The sequence below is a fragment of the Nelumbo lutea genome, chromosome 3 (genome assembly GCF_056320005.1).
Source record: "Nelumbo lutea isolate HS-2025 chromosome 3, American lotus-T2T, whole genome shotgun sequence".
In the NCBI taxonomy this organism is placed as follows: Eukaryota; Viridiplantae; Streptophyta; class Magnoliopsida; order Proteales; family Nelumbonaceae; genus Nelumbo; species Nelumbo lutea.
Window position 1 is genome coordinate 98,214,523 of NC_142686.1, and position 10,834 is coordinate 98,225,356.

The 10,834-nt window shown below is 34.2% G+C and overlaps 1 protein-coding gene across 1 annotated transcript; it reads left to right on the top strand.

Annotated features, from left to right (window-relative positions):
* Positions 1-2,966: 2,966 nt before the first annotated feature.
* On the top strand, positions 2,967-4,427 carry LOC148867089 (uncharacterized). Its single transcript, XM_088976460.1, has 3 exons — positions 2,967-3,866; positions 3,995-4,099; positions 4,191-4,427. Exons 1-3 carry the CDS (start codon positions 2,967-2,969, stop codon positions 4,302-4,304), a joined length of 1,119 nt encoding a protein of 372 aa, XP_088832586.1. The 3' UTR covers positions 4,305-4,427.
* The last annotated feature ends 6,407 nt before the right edge of the window (positions 4,428-10,834 follow it).

Consider the following 10,834-nt stretch of genomic DNA (forward strand, 5'->3'; position numbering starts at 1 on the left):
TAAGAATGTAGCATCATTATGTGCTAACAAATGTAGTATTACTGCTTCCACTAGAGTGTCTTTGAGGTGTTTCTGTAAACCCCTTGCTAAAATTGCTAAAACTCTAGCTCTTTTTGGTGATCTTCCAACATGTTGCAGACCTACAAATGGCCCTGGAATCTTAATTGACGTCAAAGATAAACCAAGGTGGAAGCTTTTTTCCACATGGACCATTAAGATTCTTAGAAAATGCCTGACTGGTGAACTCCATCTGAGGAATCATCAATTCATCATTTGTTTTGCTGCATGTGCCCTTTTATGTTATGGAGATGCTGATTTACATATGGTGGGTAGCATCTTAATTACAATTTAGGTGCTGGTTCTTTTTGTTGTTTAATGGCTAATATTTCATTTCACTTTTTTTTCATATTTCTCTAATTCTATATCCTGTGGTAGGCTTGTTTTGATTTTGCCTGAATCGCAACAACAGTGATGGATGCTGAGTTTGTTCCCTGTGAGAAATTTATTTGGTCAATCTCCACTATATTAGGTGAAAATGAGAAGGAGCTTTCAGAATTCAGGTATAGAATTAAAATGTAATCCCTAATGTTTATAATCTCTCAAATTTGGATGCCATGCTGCTTAAAATCTAACTGGAACAAGTAAAGAATTAGAACCCTTGTCCCTAGATTTGGGAAATGGTCCGGATATATAGATGCAGATGATACATGCTTTTTAGCTTATTTTCTTCTAAGAACTTATAATGAGCTTTGGTTGCAGAAGCACAGTATATGATGCCTCCATGGGTGCGTGCCTTCATGCATTATACTCGATTTGTTCGGAGGATGTTGAATGCACAACTGGAGATATAATCAATATTTTTTCTCAATCATTGCAAAGCACTGAAAGTCTAGAACCTAAGGTCAAATTGGTATCTCAATTGTGTTATTTTAGATAAACACCGTCTTTGTTTCTGTTTCATTCATTAGTAAATATAGTTGTTGAAAGGAGTTAATTGATTGCTGTACATTTCATGTAGCCATGTGCAATGCATACATTCAGATTGTTAAAACTTGCCCCCTTCATGTATGGAGGCTAGAATCTCTTCTCAACATGATTTGCTACCCAAATCTTTATTTGCCATTGATAGATTGCATTTGTATAGTGATAGATCTACTTGGGCCTGATCTTATTGGAGTGGGAGCAATGAGTGATTGTAGTATATAGGAATGGCAACGGGGTGGGGGTCATATTCCCCATTCCCACCCCCCGATTCTGAAATTAACCCCCATTCCCGTCTCTAATCCCCGCCGGGTACAAAAATTGTCCTCCATCCTCGATCCCCGATGAGATGGATTCCCCACAGGGACCTGACTGAATCCCTGAAAATTTTTTAGATAATAGTATTTTCTTGAAAATTAAATTTACTTACAATAAATAAATATTTTAAATTATAAATAATGTTTTAAATATGTTTTGATATATATATATATATATATATAATCAGGGTCGAGGTGGGGCGGGGACCTCAATCCCCATTCCCGACCCTGATCCTGATCGGGGATTCCTATTAATCCCCACCCCACCAAAACAATCCTCATCTTCGACCCCATTGGATCAAGGTAGTCGGGTCTCCGTCGAAAATAGAGAAAATTGCCATTCCTAATAATATATCGATTTCAAATGGCAAAGCAAATAAAAAGTTGAAAACTGGAAAAAAGAGGCTTGCTCAGAACTTAGCCTCTATGAAGATTAAGCGCTAATAAATGGATAATGATATATTGGTTTCCAATCCTAATGCCCAAATGGAGTTGGAGCTTACTTATAGACAGTGATTATGCAAATTATATGCGAAGATTACTTTTTCTCTTTGTTGGCCTTCCAAACCTCTTGCGGATAAAGCTGATATGTTGAGACCAAAGGTTGCCTTAAGGGCTCTTAGCATGCTTTTCATTGTGTTTTGTAACTGCTGCTATATTCAATTGTCGGAGACTGCTGCTAAAACTATAACTAGCGGCAATTTTTAATATTTATCGACAGTGTGTGGTGTTAAAGTGGTTAGTCAATAATCATTTGAAATTGCATGGGATTAAGTCTAGAAAGGAATTGAATTCCTCCTCTAATCTTCCGAATTCAACAAATCAGAATAGGGTTTTGTGGCCTAATGGATTGGTATCAGATAAGTGTCCCAATGGACAGAATCTGAAAAATAACCATTCCCTTCCTCTTTTAATGGGAATTGGGATCTGCTCCTCACTGAGCGTGTCTCACACTTACCTCACAGCCACATCCCACCTTGTATTGGGAACATCTCCCATGAATAATAAATATAAGTATGGGAGATGTTCTTGACTTGCGGTCAGGACAGACTCTGAGGTCAGCGTGAGGCGCGCTCTGTGATGAGCATATCCGGATGGACTGCATAGCTGTGTCAGGACAGAGCCCATTTAAGGGTGTCAACTGGACTGGATTTGGTCCAATCTGACCCAGTCCAATGTGAATCCATTATAAATGGACTGGGTTCAATCCAATCCAATGAATGTTTTGGACTAATTTGGACCAATCCAATTCAATGTCTGGACCATCCAATCTGTTCAAATTCATTTTGATTTAGATTGGTTTCAACCCAAACCCAGTCTGTTGACACATATATTCCCATCTTATATTATTTGCTTAATCCAACCCAATCCAATATAAATTTATTATGGACAGACCATGTCTAATCAAATCTAATAAATATTTTGGACAGGATTGGTCCAATCCAATATGTCTTGTTAGTCCATTCAATCCATCCAAATTGATTTTAAGCTGGACGGAATTTGTTATGGAGGGACCATGTCTAATCCAATATATCTTGTTGGATTATCCAAATTGATTTTGGACTGGATGGGGTCCAATCCAAAACCGGTCCATTGACACCCTTCAGCCCATCCCCGTCTTGGGTCTTATCTTCTTTACACCATCCACTAAGCCCAGCCATATCCAATATGTCGCGACCCGCGGGCCTTCTCATTATAAAAACCACTCAACAAGGCATTCGAGCTTGGCCTCGGCTCCAGTCGTACGTAGCGAATAGCAAGCACGAAAGCAGAGCAGAGAAGAGAAAACGAAACACAGATTGCGATTTTGATCTTGATCTTGATCTTGATCTTGAAGGCGCAGATATGCGGCAAGAGAAGGGGAGCGATCACGGCATGGGTTTCGACTCAGTTATTACGCATCCCATGTCTATGCTCCAGCTCGGGAGCACTGATTTCAGCCACTGTGAGTTGTGTGGCTCCTCCCTGAAGAAACGATCATCTTCGGATCCGCAACAAGAACAAGAATTCTGCACCTCTGAGCCATTAAACAAGAAGATCATGGTCGATCCAACGTTATCATACTCGTCACCGCCAAAACCTCGCTCAATCTCAGACATGGTCTCTTCTCCTGTCCCCACAACCACTGTTCTTGGTTCTTCCTTGTGTACTCTCCGCCGGTTCAACTCTGAGTCGAACCCTCCCTCCGAAAATAACAACTTTCCACCACCTTCCCCACAGAAACCACAACTTCTTGATCGATCGCAATCTTTCCCCACGCCATCACCACCTGCAGCACAGCCGCCGGTGGCGACTGGTTTAGACAGGCTTCATTCTTTTTCTAGCTCATCCGACACACCAAAGACACCCATGGAAACGGGGATGTTGCCATCTTGTCCACCTTTGGTTCCGTCCACCATTCCCTCTGCAGTTCAAGAGCCGACCAAGAAAAATGGCGCATGTCAAGAAACTACAACGACACCGCCCACAAAAGATACAGTCCGATCATCCGATTTCGGTCAGACGCTCTCCAAGATCACCAATCCTGCACTGTCGGATCCTGTGAAGGTGGAGACTTCTGCTACGAAGGTAATTAAATATTATTTTGGAATCGGGAATAACTAATCCGGCACAAGCTTAAGCTGGGTTTAATTCAAGCTGCTTTTAATTGTTTTCTATCAGATGTAAATAACCATAGGAGCTCTGTTTAATTACAGAGATCGGAGCAGATAAAGAAACGAGTGATACAGATAAATGAATGCTGTAACGAAATGATGCAGGAGGTAATGGAAGAAGAAATTGGTGATGGAACCAACAACAAGGTCTCAGTCTCTATCATATATATCATTTCCCCTGGATTTTGTTTTTGTTTAAATCAAACTTGCTTGTTAATTAGTAATGTTTGGGGTGCAGGAAGTTTCAGAGATTAACGAGGAAGAAAGTGTGACAGTTAGGAGAGAGGGAGAAGGTTTCAGTGTCCATTACAAGTGTGGCTGTGGAAAAATGTACCGTGTTCTTATCATCTGAGCTCTAAGAAGACTATTTGTCTGTTTTCTGTGTTGTATATATAGAGACGTAATTTTGATTTGGGTTTGTACTTCTGTTACTTTACATATATTTGTTCTATATTTTTAGACTTTCTGCAGTTAACACGAGTCCAGCCTTAATTTGCCACGTGGCTAACTAAGCAATTTTACATTGACCATTTTTATTCAAAGAGATTACATCCAGATGCTTGCCTCGGTCTAGAAATGGAGTTTACATGGAAAGGTCCATAATCTGATGGACATGATGCATTAGCCACCTCATCACTGCACCCATTTTGATATAGACCCAGGATAGGGGAATGAAGTTGGAACCGACCTACAATCATGATTCAGCTATTCCCCTCGTCTTTTCTTACCAGGAGTTTGAAAAACAGAAAAAGCAACAGTAATAATAACTGTGTTCAAAACCATTGAGATTGAGGAACCAAGCACAAGCAGAGCCTGTTCACATTTGATCCTTTCGAATTCTACGGTTAAAAGAAGTGTAAATGGAGAAGTGAGGAAGAAACCAACACTAAATCATATGGACTCTAGTCTCCATATCAAGTTCGACCTCTAATCTGTGCTAAACCTTCTCTAGGGATATGGGTTGGGTTTAATCTAGACTTAAAAAATACACTCTTAATATCGTAAAGACCATAACTTGTTACATGGGACTCATGTATTCTATTTGGGTTATTGGAAATTAAAATTGGGAGAAGATCTAGACATCCAAATAGATATTAACTCATAATATTGTAAAGGCCATAACTTCTCTCCATTAAGCTTGATGCCCACAACTGTATGCCCTGCCAGTAAACCTTCACAAGAAACCCTAGAATCTATTAAGAGGCTGATTGATATTTTTTATAGATTTTTTTCTGAAATTTTCAAAAAATCGGAATTGATTGCAGTAACGAATATCAGTTTTTTTTTTTTTTTTTTTTTCGATTAAGACCAGTTATGTTTGATCTGTAACATATTTCTAAAGACTATGGAAGTGTTCCTATATTTTTTTGTCGTATTTGAAAATTTGGCAACTTTTTCTTCCCTCTATTTTGCTTCCTATCTTTATCAGTCCATTTGAGTTGTTCTCACTATCAAGATTCCTAAATGGATGTATCTTTTGGATGGACTTTATTGTGACTATTAATATTATTTATGTTTTTTTCTTAATATTTTCTTCAAATAGTAGAGATGAACTAAAGATGATAATCTATTTGATGCTTGAGGTGGTTTTGGAATTTCAGTTTACAGTATTGCAAGTTGGTATTTTTTTATTATGTTTAACAAAAAAAAAACAAAGTGGCTTAGTTGCTTGGCAATGTGTTCCTTTTTTTTGTTTTATTCCATTGTGTATAGAGGTGTGAATTAGGCCATGTCGCCCATGGCGGCGGCCTGGCAAGCCAACATGCGGGCAATGCCAGGCCCAGCATTATCATGTGGGTCGTGTTGGGCCTGGGTTAAATTTGGAGTCCACAACCAGTGACACATCCATCACAGGCTAGCACGGCACAACTCGTTCTTTTAATCTCTTCCTCTCATATATTATCTGAAGTCTAAAGTGATTTGAACTCTAATTGACTGATTCTCAACTTTATTGAAATTTTAACAAGAATAAGGCTTGCTCAACTAGCTCAAGTATCTCAAATTAATTAGCAATTTGAGAGGCTTGGACTCTTGCAGTTGAAAGACTTCAACCATTAAAATCAAGTTGGGATTCAAAACCGGCAATCTGGATAAGTCCAATTAGATTAATTTTGTTTTTTTTAATTTAAAAAAAATGGCCAACTCCTCCCAAAACCAATTCCCCAACATTGTTCAATGTTAACAATATTCAGTCGTATCATGATAGTGTTAGTACCAATATGAATGCTATTGATGTTGATAGAACTTCCACCCCTAGTACTGATACTAGGGGAAAGAAAAAAAGGCATCTAAGTTTATTAACTCGGTTTGGAAAATATTTAAAGTATAGAAGGTTATGGGGAAGGGAAAAAGAGTTGTTTGCCAAATATGTAGGAAAGACTTTAACTGTTTTAGCAAGAGTGGCATTGGCCATTTGTGCAACATTTGCTCAACCATGAGAAAGAAAAAGAAGAAGAAGTAAGAGAAACAACACACACAAATTGGGTAGGGGGTTTTGGTACATTTAAATATTCTCAAGAAAAAATGAATCAGGAATTAACAAAATACATTGTACATGCTAAACAACCATCTTTGTTAGCTTAAGATACTAAACTTGAAAATTGGTTGTGTAATTATGTAAATTCACAATATAAAAAAGTTTATAGGAATATTATTAGATTAGATGCTTTAAAAATTATTTATTCATATAAACAAAATTTAATTTACATGTTATCAAATATTAATTCTAAAGTTGCAATTACTTTTGTTGTTTAGACTTCTAAATTTAACATAAGTTATATTTGTGTTACTACTCATTTTATTTATGAAAAATGACTTTTAAATAAAAGAATTTTATGTTTTACTATGATTGAATGGTCACATACTGGCCCAACTATTGTTGCAAGCATTTTAAATACTTTACATGCTTATGGAATTGAGAATAAATTATTTTTTATTAGTTTTGATAGTGCTAGTAATAATGATTCTACAATAAATATTTTAAAATATAAATTAATATCATGTTTAAATGGTAAATTATTTCATATTATATGTCCATGTCACATCTTAAATTTATGTATTCTAGAGCCAGAAAAAAAGAATTTAAATATTTATGTCAAAATTATGGTTTAAAATATAAACATTTTATATTAGATGTTAAGCATAAATGGAATTCTACCTATGCTATGCTAGAAAGTTGTATTTCTCATAAACAAATTCTTACTAATTTTTATAATACGAAAATGCCTAATGATATTATATTTGAGGAAGACTAGGAAATAACAATTTGTATAAGAGATTTTTTAAAATATTTTTATGATGTAACTAATGAACTATCAGGTATTTGTTATCCAATTAATTGTAATTTATCTTATCAATTAATGGTGATTAGTGATTGTTTTGCAAAATATATAAATAACCCACAATTTAAAAGTATTGTTTAAATAATGGAAAATAAATTTAAAAAACATTGGGAGAACATTTCTCCTCATTATTGCTTAACTACAATATTTGATCATAGGATTATGAAAGATGGTTTAGATATTTTACATGAAGCATATTATGAAAATATGAATATTGAAATTAGAAATAAAAAAGAAGAAATTAATAGTTTATTATTTGAAATGTACAGTTTATATGAATATAAAGTAATGGGAAATAATTCTACAAGTTGTACAGGATGCATCTTTTACTTCTGAATCTGAACTTGAACCCAGTGGTAGAAGGGGAAAAAATATTGTATTTAATAAGTAGAAGGCAAAAATTTGCTACTTCAACAACAAGTTCATTTATTGAACTTAATTTTTATTTACAAGCATTTTTTTCTACTTTAGGTTAGGGTACAAATAATTTTGATATTTTAGCTTGGTAGAGTGAACATTCAAAAAAATTATCCAGTTATCGCCACTATGACACCTGATCTACTAACCTCTCTAGTGTCCACAGTTCCATCGAAGTCTTGTTTTAGTGCAAGTACTAGAGTTTTGGACGACAAGAGAAATTGTATGAATTATGAAAGTATAGAAATGTGCATCTACTTTAAAGATTGATTGAATGTTGAAAATAGACTATAAGACAAATGAGAGCATGACACTACACCCGATATTTCACCGGAAGCAAATAATGAAAGTCATGATTCATGAATAATAGTTGTATAGCATTTTTTCAAATCATTGTAAATTTTGTTTTAATTTTATTTAATCTATTTGCTATTTTTTAACAATGTAATTTTGTATTTTCAATTTGTAACTATATTGTATTTTTTATATTGTATTAATTTATTCCATTTTCCAACTTTCATATTTCATTCATCCAAGTGCCCAACCATTATATGCTTTGTAATTTGTATAATTTAAATTTAAATGAAATAAAATTCCCATTTTCTTTTAATTTGTTATTCCATTCTTATTTGGTTATGTATTTTTTTTCATTTATTTGTTAGATTTCTCATTTCATTTTTTTTTTCAAATAGTTCCCCAAGCCCAAAGGAAATTTAAATATTTTAGTTTTGCATTTTTACTTAGCAAATAAATCAAAAAAATCAAAAAGTAAAAAATAACAAAAAAAAGGTAAAAAAACCAATCTGGCCCGATTCGGCCCATGCCCAAGGCCCGACCTATGGCCCAGCCCAACACGAACCTGCATGGGCTAGATCGGGACGACCCCCTAAGTTATCCCTGGGGAGGGCGGCACAGCTTGGAAAAGCCCGTGGGCCGACACAATATGGCCTGCAATTTGCGTGGGCAGCCCGTTTTACACCTTTACCTTTCTAATATTCTTTGTTTTCATTGCACTTTTCTTTTGTTGATGATGTATTTCATTATTTTATCGGTGCTTTGTTTAGTGTATAGTATGTTCACTTTTGGGCTTATGCCATATACAACTTGAAATTTTGAAATTTTATTTTTGATTTCATTTTATTGTGATAAAATGACTTATATTTTGGAGTTTTAATGCCCCTGACTTGGATGCTTGAACATTTGTTAGTGGCGTCTGAACCTCTTTCTATCTATCTATCACTGAAGATAGCCTCAAAACCGTATATCTTTTGCGATGTGACTATCATTGTATAATAGACTTGTTCTCTTCAACTCCAAGAAAAAAGATATTATAAATTTTCTCTTCAACTCCAATAAAAATATTATAAATTTTTCTATAATAATATCAAATCGTCAAAGCAGATCAAGGGTTAATGGGGTTATGTACAAGGTTTTTCTCTTAATTTTAAAAGTTGTGATGAAACGATCTATGAGTGAATGTTGTGGCTAATTCCCACTCTATGTATATTATTTTTATAAAATATATTTATTTAGAAATGACTTAATTGTTATAATCACTTTGGTATAATTATAAAATAAATAATATTCACTTAAATCAAAAGACTTGTCTAATCAATTTCATTTGTCATAATTAATTAAGATTTAGGGGGTATTTGATAGTGTAGTGAACCCACGAGATAGTGGGTTTCAAAACACAACACACCATTTTAACGCATTCTATTATGGTGTGATGTGGTGTGGTTTAAAACCCACTATCTTGCTATGTAGACTACACCACACCCCAAAATATTGGCCACATCATTATTTCGTAGTTACAACCACTTCAGTGATTCCTCTCCTTATCCAGAGCAATTCACATGTTTATTAATTCATACAATATTCTTTTATTATTTGTCTTCTATCTAACTAATAATATTTATCTTACCATTATAATTGTTAGTAATTGGTATTAAAAGTATGAATTATACTTTTCTATGTTTATACTAATTTTAATAATTCTAGATTAATTTTTATTAATTATTTATCATGAATATTAGTTCTCTTATGTGTGTTATATTTTTATATAATTGTTAATTTTTTAGTGATTATTAGTATTTTGAATTCATTTGTTAATTTTTTTATTAATTTGTATTAGCTATGGCTAAATTGATCACATGTTAAATTAATTTGTATTATTAATTTATTTTTGATTGAAGAACACAAAAACTTATTACTCTTGATCAACATCGTAGATTATCTCACATTGTGTATCCGAGACATAGAATCAAAACACAAAATGCAGCATGAACCACACCACAACTCACCTATTCTGATATGGCATGTTGTGGTTGAGAATTTACTAACCAATTTCTCATCCACACTACTTAGGAGGGCAAAAACATGTAAGGAACCCATTCAAAACCACTTGAATCTTGGATCGGGTCCAATCCAAGTCTAATTGATGTTAGGGGTTGAGTTAGATTAAATGGATGGGATTCAAACCTCTTTTTTGGAGTTTTAATGCCCTAAATTGGATGCCAAACCCTTTGTTGGTAGAATTTGAACCTCTCTTTATATGCCACTTGAGGGTCTTGTCTCCCTTGTGATGTGACTATATCAGCATGACAACTTTTTCTTTTCAATTTCCAATAAAAATATATATATTTTATAATAACACCAAATCATCAAGAGAGCGAATCAAGGGTTGAATTCAAAATTGGGATTGAGGGGGTTTCATTTGTTTTTACAATACATTTATATTTATTTATTTAGAAATTGCTCATTTGTTATCATTACTGTTCAAATATGGTTGGATATTTGATCGGATTTGATGCGGGTTTGGTTGAGGGTGAAAGGCCAATTTAGATTAAAGTGATAACGTTAGTCAGTTTTGTGTTATCAAGAAAACAAAAGAGGTCATTAGATATTCACCCAAAGTAGGGAGATTGGGCTTACATTAAATATTCAGCGAGACACGGATTGCATTAACTTTGTGTGGCCAATTGATGTTTAAGAGAGAGACGATTTAAATTGTAATATTTACAAGGCAAAATTTATATATTGCATCAATTTTCATACAATGTATTATAGATTTTTCATAACTATAACTTACTTTTAGATATTTCAATTAGGTAAATTAAGAAAA

Bases quoted from the DNA above. Each gene is read 5' to 3' on its own strand.
- LOC148867089 (XM_088976460.1), top strand. From the start codon at position 2,967: ATGTCGCGACCCGCGGGCCTTCTCATTATAAAAACCACTCAACAAGGC. The intron at 3,867-3,994 runs GTAATTAAATAT...GTTTAATTACAG, and splicing joins TGGAGACTTCTGCTACGAAG to AGATCGGAGCAGATAAAGAA. The intron at 4,100-4,190 runs GTCTCAGTCTCT...TTTGGGGTGCAG, and splicing joins GTGATGGAACCAACAACAAG to GAAGTTTCAGAGATTAACGA.